This window comes from Podarcis erhardii (genome assembly GCF_964252035.2).
Source record: "Podarcis erhardii genome assembly, chromosome: 6".
In the NCBI taxonomy this organism is placed as follows: Eukaryota; Metazoa; Chordata; class Lepidosauria; order Squamata; family Lacertidae; genus Podarcis; species Podarcis erhardii.
Genome location: NC_138510.1, coordinates 56,341,611 through 56,359,647, shown reverse-complemented (window position 1 = coordinate 56,359,647; position 18,037 = coordinate 56,341,611). Strand labels below are relative to the sequence as shown.

General features: G+C 40.4%; 1 protein-coding gene across 7 annotated transcripts in view; it reads right to left on the bottom strand.

Moving 5' to 3' along the window:
* ELAVL4 (ELAV like RNA binding protein 4) overlaps window positions 1-18,037 on the bottom strand; it is a 94,234-nt gene that overhangs the window by 37,235 nt on the left and 38,962 nt on the right. For all 7 annotated transcript variants that reach the window (XM_081868286.1, XM_081868289.1, XM_081868285.1 and 4 more), the window contains exon 2: window positions 12,484-12,724. In XM_081868286.1, coding sequence (XP_081724412.1) covers window positions 12,484-12,724 — 241 coding nt within the window. The remainder of the gene's footprint in view (window positions 1-12,483; window positions 12,725-18,037) is intronic.

Below are 18,037 nucleotides of genomic sequence, written 5' to 3'. Positions count from 1 at the left end.
CATGTCTTTGTGCCCTATCTACTTCTACAACTTAATGGACACAGTCCCCAAATTGGAAAAAGTAACTGGGGTGGGTTGGACGCAATGCAAACTCTACAGATACCTAAAAATAACTGATAAGAGAAATCACATCTATCAATAATACACCATCTTAACAGAAATAAAACTGCTATTTAGATGTCATTAAAAATTATTAAACTGCAGAACTTTAAGCAGTGCATGTTTTGGAAAACAGTGTTTATGTTTGTAGGAAGGGCAAGATGCATTTGCAGAAATTAATAGGAAAAAAAATGAGGGCAACAGCAAAAGACACATTTATTTTGAAACATGAACAAAACCAAGTGCAAGCACCTGGCTTTCTTGAAGTCTATAGAGCTAGGTGTAATCTCACCCTCTGGTGCTTAGATTTTAAGAAAAGTGTTTGCAATTTGATTGTTTGACAAAATCAAAACCATTTCACAAAATACAAACTACCTTGTAGACAAGCATTTATGCCCCACCCAAGCAATCCACCACTGAGATTTCTTCTCATCCCCAATACTAGCAGACATGCAACCATGTACATATCCTTAGATGGAATATGCAATATGGGCATTGCATGTGGGGTCCTCCTCTCTGTCACTTAGCATCCATTGCTTAGGAAATGGAAACACACTTAAAAAGCTAAGCTTCCACTGATGTTGTTCAAAAGAAAAAAGGTGTCTTCCCTTCCAAACTAGTGATCAGACAGATTTCAGCCTTTTAAAAGGGTTCATTGTGAGCTCCACTGGGACTGAAGAGGTGTTATTTTGAACCATGTTTCAAGACAGCCTTCTTAAGGGCAAAGTCCTACTTCTTTTTTTAAAAATAAAAAATGGTGCAAGCTCAAGAAGCTAGTTTAATTCAGAAGCACCCAGTAGGATGTATTCAGTACAGGCAGACCCCCGTTTATGCACGTTCAGTATGTGCATGACAGTGAATACATGTATTGCGCTGAGCCCAGATATGCCATAAAAATTTCACTAAAAGGGTAGAATGAAGGAGGGGGACATAACGGGCTGTTTGCAGGCTTTTTCAATGGGATACAGTGGTACCTCAGGTTACATACGCTTCAGCTTACAGATGCTTCAGGTTACAGACTCCGCTAACCCAGAAATAATACCTCGGGTTAAGAAGTTTGCTTCACGATGAGAACAGAAATCGTGCTCCGGCGGCACGGCGGCAGGCCCCATTAGCTAAAGTGATACCTCAGGTTAAGAACAGTTTCAGTTTAAGAACGGACCTCCAGAACGAATTAAGTTCTTAACCCGAGGTACCACTGTACAAGTATATGCGATTTCACTGATGGGCATGGTGCCTTGGAATGTAATACCTGTACTTCAATTCACCTACTCAAGACATCAATTAAAGGCAAACCTAGGTAATATATATTAAACTCATAAAACATTACCCTTGGATAGATCTCCAAAGGGCAAATCCCCAACCCTACTTCCCCCCTGCCAGAATCCACCCTTCTTAAACTCAAGCCAAGTTAGTACCTCAAATAACTATCGATGTATTTCAAGATACTTGTTTTATAGTATACATTATTTGAAAACCTTCACAAGATACCTAAAGCCAAAAAGAGCAGCAAAATAATTTAAAAAGAAGTAGCTTCTGAAATTTATTTTTTTATGTCCAGGAAGACTCTTGTCAGGTTCACACATTCACAGGAAGCTGTATCTACAAATTCAAATTTGTAAAGGATCTCATACTTGGAGCACTTTGAAAAACCTTTAAAGCTGTGCTGGTTGGTGGAGAGGGGGGAAGAATCAGCTGAGGAACCCAATTCATAGAGCTAAGTAAAAAGGACACTAACAATTCCTCTTGCGTGGCTAGGTACAATAGAGAATCAGTTCATTTTAAACTATAGGCATCTGCCCTCAAAACTGTCGGGAGAAATCAAATGAGGAGAACTAGTGGAAAATTTAACTTTCTGAATACTTATTCATCTCCAGTCCACAGATTTTAATGTGCAACTGCAGATGTGGAATTTTGCACATTAATCTGCCCAACGGGTGAATGATGGTGGATGGGCAGAGAGGATATGGAAGATAACGGGATTTCCTAAGGAGAGCCCAAGTTCAAAAAGTGAACTTTGTGACCAAAAGGTAACAGATTACAACTGTCAATGGCTCAGGACTGCCATTGAGTCAACTATATCTGAAAGGTCTCCATGTACATGGAGCATGAGGTTCAGTGAAATTTCTGAAAGGGTCTGCTATCCTTTTAAAGACAGCAATTTCTGAATTTTCATTCACTTTTATTTAATACTGTTGTAGAAAATTAATGTTTAAGTACTTGGCTATTATTTGGTAATATTTCTCTAAGGTTTTTTGGGTTGTTTTTTATACTGGTTAAATGCCAATCTTAGAAACACTATATGCCGAGCAGTATGTGAAGGCCATATGGGGTTGGCACGAGCACAAAATCTATCTCTAGCAAATCTACAAATGGGAAGAAAAAAACCCATAAAAGGGGTATTTTTATATTTCCTGGTCCTCGTTTATAACACATTTTATTCTTATGAGCACACCTGGTATGCAATCAGAGCTACGTTTAATTACTTCCAAAAACAAAAAGAAGTGAGTTTCTAGGTGCATGTATTTGGCAAATATCTGGTATTTCTAGTATCTTGTTTACAAAATTGGGAGATGGGGAATGACACATGTAATGTGCCTAATAGTGATCAATTTGAAAGGGATTCAAGTTTCTATTTCCTAACTAGTCCCTGAGGAGAAGATAGCATGAGAGATAACCATCTGTATTTCAAAATGAGGCATTTAATCACTTCCCGCTAGTTCACATCAAATCTTACCCTTCTAAAAAAAGACAAGGAAAAAAAGACTGTGTACAGCAGTTCAAAGTCTTAAGTATTCTTCCTCAATAAAGCTGACCATTCAGAGCAACTGGCAGTGAAATGACAGGGTGCAGGCAAAGGTGACAGAGAGATCCTCTTTTCAATCAAGCCCCTTTAGGAAAGTATTCCATAGAAAAGGGGCTACTACTGAAAAGGCTGATTACCTTGTTGCCACTGTCTGAACAGCCGCAATTCAGAACACAAACATAAGGCCTCTGATGCTGATCGTTGGGCGTGGGAAATGGGGTCCTGAGTCATAACAGGCTTTATCAGCACAACTTAGAAACAAATTGACAGCCAGGTTTTCTTGATGGCATTAATTGATAAATTAAATGAGGACTGCACTGATTCTTTCTGATTAGAGGTTAGGGTACATCATCTTATCTGCTCAAAACACAAGGCACACGTTAAACGAAAATGATAAAACAAATACTAGAAGGGCACTTAAAAGACTTCCACAAAGCTGAGTCTAAGCACCGCTAGAAACCTCTTCCTGTGAATGAAATACCTCTTCCCCTGTGCGGAGGGCTATCCCACCAATCTCAAGCAACGCAAGGGAGAGCGGCACTCAAAGCAAAACGAAAAGGTATTTGAAGCAAGAAGTGGATAGGAAACAAACAAACAAAAAAAGTTACTACAAAACCAGCAAATGAGTCCAACACTAACAAAGCAGCAATTAGCACAATCTGTTTGAGAAGGATTCATGTGACTATCCAGGGTGGGCAGATTGTTCTTTCCAAGCGAAGTACAGAAATTCTGAAAATATTAATTTCCCCTCCTCCCATCACGATGAGAACACTGAAAATTAGAACAGCAAAAAAATAAAAAAAAAAAAATCTACACCCTAAGGAAGGGTAGTAAATCCTGCACACACAAATACTAAATTCAGGTAGGTAGCTGTGTTGGTCTGACACAGTCTCTCTCTCTCTCTATATATATATATAAAATCAAGTAGCACCTTAGAGACCAATGGTCTCTAAGGTGCTACTGGAGATTTTTTTTATTTTTTAAAATACATTTCGACACAAATACCATGATAAGCCCTAGAGACTGGAGCAGACCCTGCAGTACAACAGTGAAGGTGTCTGTCCTGTTAGCACACTGAAAAGGTGTAAAACACGTGACCATCCCAGAATTTTTATTTGTTGGTGGAGGTAGCAGAGAGCTTGTGGGCAACTATGCTGGACCCGGCTGGGCTTTGCAAATGTGCTAGCGGTTTTATTTCTGCGCAAATACTGTACTGAATGCACTGGGTTTTTAATATTCAGAATTAGGTTGGAGTGCATGTGGCATGGCTGGCTACAGGGGTCAGTAAACTTTTTCAGCAGGGGGCCGGTCCACTGTCCCTCAGACAGTGGGAGGCCAGACTATATTTTGAAAAAAATAATGAAAGAATTCCTATGCCCCACAAATAACCCAGAGATGCATTTTAAATAAAAGGGCACATTTTACTCATGTAAAAACACGCTGATTGCCGGACCGTCCACGGGCCGGATTTAGAATGTGATTGGGCCAGATCTGGCCCCTGGCCCTTAGTTTGCCTACCCATGGGCTACTACCAATCCCTGGATAAGTGGAAGTTAAGTAGCCTTTCAAAGGTGTATTGGTACCCTAGGAGTTAGACGGGAGAAGAGGAAAGAGTGCTTCTTGTTAAAATGCTGGATTCTGATAACTGATAACGAAACCTAAAGCCTCCCTGAAACTGCTGGGGGAGGTGTCCCTCCTCCTAGGAAGATGCTTTTAGCCATGCTTGTCTGGTTCCATGGAGGCAAGATCCAACCAATGAATAATGGTCTCTTACAGGAATATATTTTAACTCTCTGCAAATCTGCAAATCAGGTGTTAATCACCACCACCCCAATTTCATATTTCACTTAACACTGGGATAGTTCTATGCAGTTTAAACCTATCAAACTACATGTTTAAATACATATAGTTAGAAAAAATGCACATTTAAATGCATATTTTTCTAAAATAAAAAACTTATGCGGGAGAAAAGCAGGATTATGGGTAAAAAAATGTAATGACAATGCCTGGAAACAGACAGAGCAAACATCATATCAACCAAACGTATTTTACAAATCCAGGTATCAGAGAAATGTTATTTTCTACTTCTTGGTGCTAAATGACATACTACAAATATTGGGTTCAATGATTTACCAAATGATGGTAGAACACTGTATGGTCTGTGTAAATGAATTTTATGACACACAGACGTGTACGACACACACACAAACAGATACATTTGAAGAAATAATAACTCTTCCCCCCCAAAAAACAACAGTGGATTAAGTAGCAAAAATAATGCACCAAGCTAAAAACATATTTAGTAACTCTAAGCTTCACAGAACCAACATATCCATATTTCAGTGTCTCTTTGAATTTCTGCTTCATGGCTATAGTGCAGCAAAAGGCAGGCACTGTTAAGAATGTAATAGCAGCCTGCTAGATCAGACCAGTGGTATGTATCTAACAGTAGGTGGCCAGATGCCTTTGTGAAATCTACAAGTAGAGTAAAAGCGACATCACTCCCCAATTGTTTTGCTCCCTGGCAACTGGTATTCAAAGTTACGCTGCCTCCAAACAGGGAGGTTCCAATTAGTTATTATGGTTAGCAGCCACTAAGAAATTTGTCTCAATTCCCCTTAAAAGCTATTAAAGCCAGTGGTAGTCACAGTATCTTGTAGCAGCAAATTCCAGGAGACTTTCCTTTTCTCATCCTGACTCCACTGCTCATCAATTTAACTGGGTGACTCTGACCTCTATTATTACACCAGAGAATGAGAAATCAGATATACTCACTTCTTCCATGCATTCTTTAAAGGCCTCCTCTATCATAACCCCTCCTTAGATATAATTTCTAAAGTGAAAAGCTTCCAAGTGTTTTAGAAACCCTCGTGATAATTTTGGTTCTACAACATCCCCTTTGCGTTGGATCTCCTTCTGGCAGACATTTATCTGGTTGGTGGGACAAGGGAAAGGCATTTTTCAACACAGCATCTGAATTATGGAATACTCCCTTCAGAGAGACTTGCCTCACCTTTGCTCACTTTTAAGCAGGTGATGAAAACCTTATAGTTCTTGTTTATTTCCTTCTCTCTCTTGAGGTTTGACGACATTACTAAATATAAATTTTAAGATAATATTGTACACAATAGTCCAGATGTAGCTACACCATCCATTTGTTTTAATGTTTGACGCTTTATTATGTTTTTATATGTGTTGCAAACCACCCAGAGTGGCTGGGAAAACTCAGCCATATGGGTAGGGTATAAATAATAAAATTATTATTATTATTATTATTATTATTATTATTATTATTATTATTATTATTAACAGCAGCACTACAATACAGGTAGCATTAACTTCCATCCCTAACATGGAAATTTCCTAGTTCACTAAGTACGTATTTTCACTGAGTTATCTACCATGAACTCATAATCTATTTTCCCATGCAGTTAATTATTTAATTTAATTTACACAAATGGATTAATTCCTCACAATGACTCTTCGTGGCATTCTAACATCCACTTACATAATGGGAAAATGTCCTTGTAGAACTCTTTACAGTAGGACTCGGAGTCCTGGCCAGCGACTCAAACCATTTAAAAAGAAAAAGAAAAAAAACTACCCACTGCTTGATGGAAGCTACTTCATTACATCATTCAGAATAAAATGGGCTCTTCCCCACAGTTGAGGAAACCAGATGAAAACCAAAGCAGATATACCACTTTGCCCAAGGGTTTGAGAGAACCAAGTGGTGCTGAGCTCCAGACAAAGAATCACATTGTACTTTTATGTGCAGCATACAGCTCTCTGTCTCTTGTTTTTCTTAAATTAAGTACAGCTGCGGGAGCCCAATGTTATTAGGGTTGCAGTTTACCCCTACCTTCCCCACCACAACCCCCTGCAAACCGGTGCCTATTGGAACATTTTTTTCTAAGCCTGATATCCATGCTGAGGAAGAAGGATTTTCAGGTGTGCATGTGTGCCATGTCCAGAGAGGTCAGGGATCCATGCACTGTGACCTCAGCAATTCTCTCCCTTCCCCCATGGCTGTAATTAATTTAAAACAACAACAACAACACAAGAGACCTATCTGGATGCTGTGCATTAAGCACCATGCTTGGTTTCAAATTATTCAAGTATGTACACAGGCTATTGGAGAAAGTAAGGTGCACAGTTACACAGATTTTCCCCTCTAATTCATGCCTCAGCCCTGTGTTTAAGCACTAGCCTGGTAGTTACAGGCAACTAGGAATTACATGTAGGTGACTGAGTGGACTGACAGCAGAGGAATGGTGCACTCTGTTCCTCTTCTGTGCCCAGCACGGAACAAAGAACTATCTCCTATATGTTCAGTATAAAATGGGAAAGGAATATTACCAGAAGGATGAAGCTTTCTTTCTGTCTGTCCCTCTTCTGCCAGCCTCCAGCAGGCTATGGCTATTTATTTACTACAGGCCAGCAACGGTCATGGGTTTATCTACAAGGCTTCCATAGGTTTTCAATTGTTAAGATGGTACTACTTCGCTACTGCTGCTACAAGTTTATATGGAAAAAATTAAAAAGTCCTGAATATAAGGAAACTAGATCAAAACAGGCATAATATACTTCTTAGGAATGCACAGAAAACTGACTTGTATTTTAATTATTGGCCAAAATACTCTGGCACTATTGCTTATCTGTAGGAAGGATCATATCTTGTTTATCATACATGAAGAGTAATATAATTTAGGAAAATAATTTGCTTCAATTAAGTCTCAATTTAAAGCCCTAGGTTTCAAACCCCCCCTACCCAAATGAGAAAAGTATTTCCTCTTTCTGATATTGTACCTTCTCTGTGCAAGATAGTTCACTGACTCAAGGTTCCACCGTTTTGTTTTTGTTTTGGAAGAGCAGCTGATTAAAACTCACAACTGGGTTATTGGGCAAAATATGCTGCAGCTTTGAAATGATACAGCAGGGACCAGTTTCAGTGTTAATTTAAAATGCTAGAATTAATTAGGTAGTGTAAATGAAGAATTTAATAAGCACACTTTACAACTAGAAGTTATGCTTTTATTAAACATCTCTGCCAAACAATGATAAGCATCTTTGGCCTATCCTGCCTTCCTTTTCTTATGGGCTCATTATTTTAAAACTCTGAAATTAAGGCATTTCTCCTATTGCAAACTGTCACAATTAAAGTTTGTCCCAAGTTATAGCAAATATAGATCACTAGCATTTTATGCCTGCTCTAGGAAGTTACTAAACACAATTGAAGTTTACAATTTTGGTTTTGAAGTCCAAATTAAAGGCTGTCTCAGAAGCTGTCATTCCCAGTCAACTTGGTTTGATATACTACCAAATTAGCATTTTTTTCTGTAAAAGAATATGCTTGTTTAAAAGCATATTCAAAAGCAATGCGCAACATTATGAATCAGATTCTAAAGTCTACCTACCTAAAAGCCAGCATGAAGACTCTGAACATTATTATTAAGTTAACTGTAAGCTGGAAAAATATTTTAAATTCTGTTGTGTTAGCACCCCCATTTTAGGTACTCCAGCAGGTAGATATTTGGGATTTATTCAGCCCTACAATAGACATTTAAATACTTGTCTAAAATATCAGAACTGCACACACCCTGAATTTATCATCAAATTATTTTGGATGTTAAGTGTTAGCCTATTAAAATCTACTTCCTTTGTAGCAGTGGAAGTACTGAGGTTTTCATTATGCCAGTCACTCTAGACTATAAATACTGTGGGTTATAAATATGAACAGTTTCATATAGTACAGGTGTGAAACCCACAATATAAACTAATTCCTCAAAGGGAATGCACATGGCCATTCCAACATAAAAGCCACTGCAAGTTGTTTTGACATAAGAAAGAAGTTACATGAATGCTTCAAGCACCCATCAATACATACCTTCAACACCTATCAATATATTACCCAAACATGTCAAACTGTGTAATGCAAATCAGTCACAATTTATGAAACTGAACCATAACTCAACAGCATCCTAGAAACCAAGTTTTGGGGTACAGGAATCTGGGTCAATACCTGCCCTGGAATGTCCCAATCTCCAGATACTGCAGACAGCAATCCCAAAGTATAGGGGATCTCTATGGATAAAGGCCAGCAGGTGCTTGCCTCAAGAACTTCAGACTCAAAGCCAGAATGAAATCTAAGGCAATGCAGAACATTGTAAGACCGGGGATTCTCTCAAAAAGAGAACGAAAATGTACAGCTCCACGACCTCAGTTACAGCCCTATCATTCCCTCTAAATTGCTGGCAGAGAAGAGAGAACGCTCACATGGAGACTAGCAGGCAATGCTTGAGCATAGCTGTCAACGTTTTCCCCTTTTTAAGGGAAATTCCCTTATTCTGAATAGGATTCCTCACAAGAAAAGGGAAAAGTTGACAGCTATGTGCTTGAGTGAAAGGCTCTACCCGATTCATTGTCTGGTGGCTCTTCGCCAAAGAGAATGGATCTTGGGGCTCATGAGGCTGCTTTGCCATTTAGATTATGAGCTCAGCCCCCTGCAAAAACAATGCCTGCTGGCTCTTCCAGAATCTTGAGCTTTCCATGCTATATGGAATTGCCTCCCAAGAATGTTGCTCAGTGCCCCCTAATTGATACCATGCAACTCCAGCTCCAGCTGAACCTTGCTTGGCTCTTAGTACAGTTGTGACAGGATAAGCATGGGCCAACAAGGACCAAAAAAACAAAATTCTTATGAAGGCTCACTATATCAAGAAGAGCAATGCAACTTAATAATTAGCAACTTGAGTCTACCTTGAATCTCTTCAGATTTATTCTGTCCACTGCTGCATTGCCTGAAATGTAGTGCAGCTGGTGACAGCATCACAGCTCAGTGGTACAGCACTTGAGATGCACACGAAAGATCCCAAAGCTCAATCTCTGACTTTGCCTAGTAGACAATACTAAGCTAGATGAACCGATGGTCTGATTTGAGATATAGCAGCTTCTTGTGTTCCTTCCAACAAAGTATCATTCACAAGGGTGAGATTTCATATATAGCTCATATATGTAGAAGTAAATATCCTATCAGGAAGGATGCTGATGTTGCAACCAATGTGATTTCTCAAGCCATCTCTCTGTCCACAGAACTGCACAGCGACTAACAAATGCAGTTCTTTCACTAAGATGCTGATGAGAAGGCCAGGTGCCATACCGCTTGTGCTGCATATTATACTTTTTTGAATTCAGCACATTATATGGCAGGGCTTATTTGCTAAAATATATACGAAGCATTTAACATCAGAATCTCAATAGAAATACAAATGAGCACTGTTCACCTACTAGACCCATAAATTCATCTTCCATATAACATAAAACTTCCCCTTACCCCACAGGAAATGTTGTAGCCAAGCAGAAGTGTACACAATCCAGTTAAAATTTCTATCTCCAATCCTCCAGATGATCTTCTTTGGTCTCTATTTTCCAGCTTTTCCAGCTCTGAATCAGCTTCAGTTCCATTACCTGCATCCCATCTCCTTTGGAGTTTTTTCAGCCCTGCTTCAATTTTCTCATCTACTTGCCTTCAGCCTTTTCTACTTACTTCTTGTTAGCATGTCTACAGGTAGATGATATTCATTCTCATTGCTTTTCCCACTAACTGTATACAGATATTTTTGGTGACTCTTTGAGATACCAGTTATTCCTTGACTCCTTCTGGGTTTTTTTTCTTTTCTTACACTCAAGCAGCCTCTAAATCTCTTTCAATGTCCTGTATTCAATTTCCTATTTATAGCTGGGATGGAGATTCCCACGGATAACCCCAATAAATTTTTGGCTCCAGCTTCAGTTTTTCACGGTATATATATAGGGTGACACTCTGGAGAGTCTCATGAGTTTTGGAATTGGGTTTTGAAATGATGTACAGGTCTATTAAATGTGATACAGGGAGGTTTAAGCTCCAGTGTGCACATCTAAATTCCACACACAGCTCTTTAGTCTCTAATTGTTCTTCATTCTCTGGTCACCTCTCTCTTAGATAACCAAACTTCCCCTTTCCTAGTCCTCTTTAGCCACTTCTACTCTCTTCAACCAAGTCAAAATGTGTCACTTCAAGCCTTTACATTGGTTCCTTATCATGTTCTATGCTTCCTAGTTCTTACTTTTAAATGTTCTCAATTACTGCACTCTCAACTAGCTCTTCTCACCTGCATTGTCTTGCCTTCTCCATGATCATCTGAGCCACCACTGTTCCCTTCTGCAGTCTCATCATTATTCCCAATGTCTACTGTGTTTCCCCTGAACCTTCATCACTGTTCCCTATGTCTACAAGTCTTCCCTGTTCTTCAAGCCATATCCATTCCTGCTTCAGCTGATTTTATAATACCCTTCTTTCACCAAACCCTCTCCTGAACCTCCCTAACTTACCAGCCCCTCCCAAGACACCATTCATCCTTGACCACATGATCCTGCATCTGTCAATCTAATACAGTTCCTAAACCCTCTGGATTACAAGGCTTGCTTCTTTACAATGTGTTGTATATTATTGTTGTTACCATGAAATAAATGGATCAGTAAAGAAATTAAAGCAGGAAGTTTGTAAACTCCTCTGCACATTTTGGCAGCAGTCATCTCCTCTCAATAACGAATGAAGCAAACAAGATGAGCTGCTTTACCAAGCTAATTGGGCAACCCTAGCTTGTTAACCCCAACTAACTATGCCCAGAATACACCAAATTTAGTCAACCTTTCTGGTACTGGGAAAACGTTGATTACCATACTATAGCTAAGCTGTACCAAACTGTCTATAGAAAACGATGAACTAAACTGAACCAACCTAAGAACCATATTTTATTTATAAAGTGGAGGGGAGGGGAGAGGAACAGGATGATAACTTAAAAGAGAATACATATTTTGATTACCGTAAAAGAAACTAAAATGGTCCTAATTTTGAAAGGGAGCTGAAATTATGAGTTAGTTGTGTGACCTACTTGCAAACAGGTTCACCTCCATGGTTCCAGCCCTTCCTGTGTTGATTTAGTAATTCAGTCCCCATGAGAACCCCTGCATCTACTTCCACCACCTAGGCCTCAAGGTACTACATTCACAGTAAGCATCTATATGTATTCATCAGGCAGTCTGTAGGCGTGTTGGTGGGAGGGCTGGACTGGCTCCACCGCTATATCCACATATTGCTGACATCCCCACTGTCTTACCCCTCACCCCCTTGGTAAGTAGCAGTGTAGCCTGGAGGTGAGGTGTGCAGCAGCGCCCCTCCTTGTGTGTTACATCAAAGCTATGGTTAATGCCTGGTCATATGGATGATAGTACTTTCATCTACCTCTAAGGCATCTCAGCTTCCTTATTCTGTAATTTCACACACAGGCGCTTGTGCGATTTGCTCTTCTTCAGAATATCTAGCATAACTCATGCCACTGGTGTTGGATGACTGAGGGAAGTATCGTAATGAAACATGGACACGTGATTTCTATATTGCTGGGCAATGTAGTATTTCTATTAAAAAGATGTAGTAAACTTTGGCAACTTGTAAAGACCTTGTCAGAAGCCAAAGAAAAAGAAGCCCACGGCATGCAAGTCCCAATCTCAAGAAATAAGAAAACAATGAAGCACTTTACCTGTAATTTTGTCTCTCACAAGCTTGCAGGACTCTATTTCACCAATGCTCCCAAAAAGGCTCCTGAACTCTTCCTGGGTCATATTCTGGGGTAAATAGTTGACTATGAGGTTTGTTTTGCTGTCATCTGTAGCAGCCCCCGTCTGCATAGGGGAAGGGCAGTTCCTACTGTTACTGGCAGGTCCATTGGTTGTATTGGATGTTGGGCCATTTGACACCTGAGGCTCCATGGTGCTAATTATCTAGAACAGAAAGGAAAAGGGAGGGAAATACCATCTTAAAAGTCTGAGATACAGTTGCTATTTTTAAAAAGATACTTACAAATGAATACGTAGGTAGCATTCATGGCCAATTTAAGACAGTTAACAAAAAAACCCAGCTTGATTCTTCTGCTATTGTTGTAAAGTAGGTCATGCTAGTCTTTGGCAGAGAGCACATACTAAGATGCAGAGGCAAATAAAACCTCCCCGTCTATTTTTTCTCCTCCTTTTTTTGTTAATGAAAAGCTAATTTCTCTTTTCCTGGTGTAACCTTTTTCACAAATGTGTATTTACACCACACCAATTTAATTGATTTAAGGTATAATGACTATGATTAAAATCATAGTTCCGTTTAAGTGGAAGAGTCCCATATAGAGGTAGAAACTGAAAAGGTAAAAATACATTAGCTATTTAATTACTGCAACACCCAGCGCTGTGACAGGTTTAACTAGGGCATTCAAGCTACAGAAAGATGTGACTGTGATCAGCTTGAAGCAATAACCTCTCAAGTCTCTACCAAACACACTTACTTGTATCACTGAAAGGCCTGGATTCTTCAGTTACATTTATCACCAAGGGCTTCTTTTGATTTATTCTTACACTAAAGGCCTGAAACTGCAAATACTTATATATTTGAGCTAATGCTGCACAAGTAAACAGCCCCACTTTAGCTGAAACCGGAAGAACCTCTTCATTTTGTTTGTTTGTTTAAAAAGGGGGTACAAGATAAGGAATGTAAACTCTTATTAAGCCAACTTCTCTTCTTTTAAGGCTACGTGAGCTTTAAAATCATACAGAATTATTCAACATGATTCATTAAGACATAAGAAATTACCTGCTAGATCAGACCAAAGGCCTACCTAGCTCAGAATTCTGTTTCCCAGTGGCCATCCAGAAGCCTCTGGGAGCTATGCAAGCAAGACATGTGTGCACTAGCCGTCTGAATAAAATAGCCGGCGTGAAAAAGTACTTCTTGTTGTCTGTCCTGAATCTTCTATCATACACTTATGCTGATTGTGATCTAGGGATGTTTGCTTTTATTAACTTGAAAGAGGTGGGGATTGGAATAAGGGAAATGCTATCGTTACTTCCTTTTACCAACTGTGCAAAACCTGTGTCCTATCTTCCACAGCCGATATGAGACAAAGATGAGCAAAGGAACTGAAAGAGGAGGGCAGAAAAGTTGTGCCCTCTTTCAGAGTCTTAAAACGATTCAAATGGAGAGCTACCACCTCTAGACCTAGTGTCCCCACCTGGTCCTAAAGATGCTTTAACTTTATTTCTGAGAACAATCTCTCACTGTTCCATCACACTATTATTGGGTATGCCATAGTGAGTTACGAAAGCAAACTGATGCATTTAACATTTCTATTCTTATCCTAGAAGAGAAAAAGCAAAAACATGGTTCTGAGCATAACCTACAATTTTCAAATGCTACAGATTTCAGAGTTGTCTTCTTACATAAGGCCAATAGTAATGAAAGTTCAGAAATAAATTTTACATATGAATAAATGAAAGGAAATTAGTTAGGCTTTAATTAAGCAAGATATTGTGCAAAAGGAACATAAAATAATTGGGGGCAAACTATTGATGACACAAACTACTCTGCAACAACCAATTAACAAATTGTATTTGTTCATAGACAGGTTTGTGAATGTAAGGTGCATGCTGCCTTATGTGAAATTCTCACAAATATTCACCAGGACTGCAAATGTTAGGAAGCAGGAAGCCACAGCTGTGTCATCATCATCTTTTGATGCATGCATAGACACATCCTTTGCCGCATCAGAATCTTCTTGATGCATAGGAGTAGGAGAAAAATCATAATACTTATTGGCTTCCCAAGGAATCCTTAGTCATTAATGGATGGTTACCCTTTGAACTGGACGGCCACTTTACAGGAAGGTTCACTGCATCTTTTGAAATACAGAACTACCATCAGGAAGATGACACTTGCAAAAATGGCTAGGAGAACAATTTTCTTACAAGCCTCAGAAAAACTATCTTAGGGTCTGTTTGGGGGGGACTTGCAGACTTGGTAGAAAAAGTAAAGACACAGGGGTGGGGAAGTTAGGCAAGGCATGGGTCCCAATCTGCCCCTCCAAAATATACACACCTGCCTAATATGATATCATATGTGACATCAGGTGTGGGGCAGAGGCACAATTGGGCCAGCTGTGTGACTGAGTTCCCTGTGGGGAACTTTATCATGCAGCCAGTATATGCACAAAGCAGGGTTGAAGTCACCACCTACCAGCTGGTGGGCAATGTCTTCAAGTCTGCCGGATAAAATATGCAAACTAGTTCCCTGTAGGAAACTCTAGCACAGCTGATCCTTGCAGAAAGTAGCTCTGCCAGCCGTGTGTTCAGCACTTGGAAAATGCCAAGCACAGGGCTGGCACAAACCCTTACACTGTCATTCCAAGTGCCTGGCAACCAGCTGGCTGTTGAGATGCTTGGGAAGCACTGGGCAAGGGACTTGGGCAGGTGGGCAAGCTGCCTCGCAGGGGCGGAGACCAATGTATAGTTATGGCAAACTCATTCTCAACCTGCCAACTGTTACGCAGCCAAAGCAACACCATTCATGCAAATAACATTGCCTAATGTCAATGGCTCAGCAGGTATGGAATGCTGACTGGCAGGGCGAGGATGGAAAAGGGGAAGGGGCTGAAACTGGCTGAGGGCACAGCTGGCTGTGATCTTAGGCAGAAGCACTCCACATTGCAGTATTTTGTTTCATGCGCCACTTGTAATCAAAAGCTTTTCTCAAGAGCTTTCTTGTTTCAGAAAGACCACATACATGATATTGGAAGTTGTGGAAGTAAGGGGGGATTTAGCCTACTGCTTAATACTCTGCTTCAAATTCTAAGAGTGCTGGAAAAATCAAAATACGATTATTCTCGGTGTTTAACTCGATGTTGGTTTTTGAATTTCTGGAATGCAATCTTTGCTTTAGTATTCTAGATATAAACACAGGAAGCACATATATCTCAAAGTGCAGTTCTGAGAACCAATTTGTAAAGACCACTTTGCAGACCTAAGCACAGTGGAGCTGGCGGTGCAGGAGCAGGTGGCAAATAATGAGAGACATAAACTGTTATTGGATTAAATTGGGCCACAACTTCATGGACTACAGAGAAATCCTGGTTATGCAGGGGAGTCTGTTCCTGGACATGCGCAAGTCCACTCTGCCCCCACCCCCCTTTTGGCACTGAAAACAACGCATGTGTCAGCAGTCACACATGTGCTGATCATGTGCAAGTGGGGAGATGCCTATACAGTGCAACAGGTATAGCAAAGGCACTGGACATATATGATCTAGCAGTGCACATTATAATAGCTGCAACAGGCATAAAAAGCATTAAGTGCTCCACCAAGACCCTCAGTAATTTTCAAGCCATTTCTTGGTGGTGGTGGTGGTGTTTGTGTTGGGAGCCACTGATGTAGAAGATCGAGGTATTGGCTCCATCTTACTGCCAGTACACAACCGAAATACATAACCAACGTGAATAATTTCCACATAAATCAGAACAAGATCTAAAATAAAGACAAAGCCAACAGCAAGAACCTCCCTCAACAGAAAACGCCCCCCAAACAAAAGCCCAGCCCAAGAGTCTGTTCAGCAGCTTCACCCTCCCAAGTCAGGTAAGAAAAGGCCTGAAAGGCAGGAAACAGGTCTCCCAGGTCTCTCATAGCCATTCAGGAAATTTCTGCCTTGGCTCTTCCTCCTACAACTGTATGTTCATGGAACATGGAAGATTCAGAAAAAGGCTATGGCAATATGAGCGGCTGCTAAAGCAACATTCCCCCCCTGCTCCCACCCACATTTCAAACCTTAAATCTCCATTTGTATTCTAGAGTCCCAATTCAAGTGAACATATCCCCCCCCCCACTACACAGTGCGCACACAGTTGCATCAAGCAGATTTCAAATCTAAATACTGATGGACGCTGTGGACCAGCAAAACAATTCAAGAAGCAAAAATCCGCATTCCTTTAAATAAGACAGACAAGTCAACAGTCAGCCTGTATATACTTCATGTAGAGTTGCCACTTTTTGACCCATGTTTAAAGAGCTATCTGTGCAGAACATAAAGCTGTTCCTCTCCTATCCCCTGACCATCAACAAAAAGTTTGGACTAAAAGGTGAGAAGAGGAAATGGAGCTCCATTTGCCTTATGCAAGTGCTGCACCTAAGCATTAGCCTCTAAATCTCTGCCCTTTCCTGGAACACCCTTCCCTTTTCTTCAAACAACGCTCAGCAATAAAATGGTGGGGCAGATGCAGCATGCTGTTCCACAGAGCATTAAGCTCTCCCCAGACCAAAATATTGTAATTCAAAGCCTAACACCCAGACACACATAGAGCTCCTGAAAAGTGGGCTTTCCTATTCCCGTACATCATGTTGCACACTTGGTAGAGCCCATCCCTCTCTATTTAAGTTATCAAGAAAGCCTTCAGGATGCACAAGCAACATGTGCATATTGGAGTTTCCAAACCTAGATGTAATAATAATAAAATAATAATATTTTATTATTTATACCCCACCCATCTGGCTGAGTTTCCCCAGCCACTCTGGGCGGCTTCTAACCAAGTGTTAAAAACAATACAGAATTAAATATTAAAAACTTCCCTAAACAGGGCTGCCTTCAGATGTCTTTTAAAGAGAAGATAGCTGCTTATTTCCTTCACATCTGAAGGGAGGGTGTTCCACAGGGCGGGCGCCACTACCGAGAAGGCCCTCTGTCTGGTTTCCTGTAACCTCACTTCTCGCAATGAGGGAACCTCCAGAAGGCCCTCGGTGCTGTATCTCAGTGTCTGGGCTGAACAATGGGGATGGAGACGCTCCTTCAGGTATACAGGAGCGAGGCCGTTTAGGGCTTGGTGGAGCTGAATTGGGGCACTGCCGTAAACTTTGCAGTAGATGGAATCTTTCAGAGACAACACACCATTGGAAATATGCCTGAAATCTCACAGGATATACAACTATATGTCTGGATCCCTGCAAGGGAAGAGTGGCTTGAGGAACAATCACTTGCAATAGTATAATGGCAGGTGGATAGGTGGTTCTCCCTGTTACACTATATCCACCCTGTTACTCTTGCCTCTTCTGTTTACATTCCCTCTTCCCATTATCTCCACTTATTTGGCAAAGTGGTGGTATCAACAAGGACAACTTAAATTACAATAACTTTTATTGTAGCTTCTAAACTCAGTTGCCCCAAAGCCTAAAGAAGAGGTTGCCAACGTGGCTTATTCCAGACGTTATTGGACTACAACTCCCACTGCCTCTGAT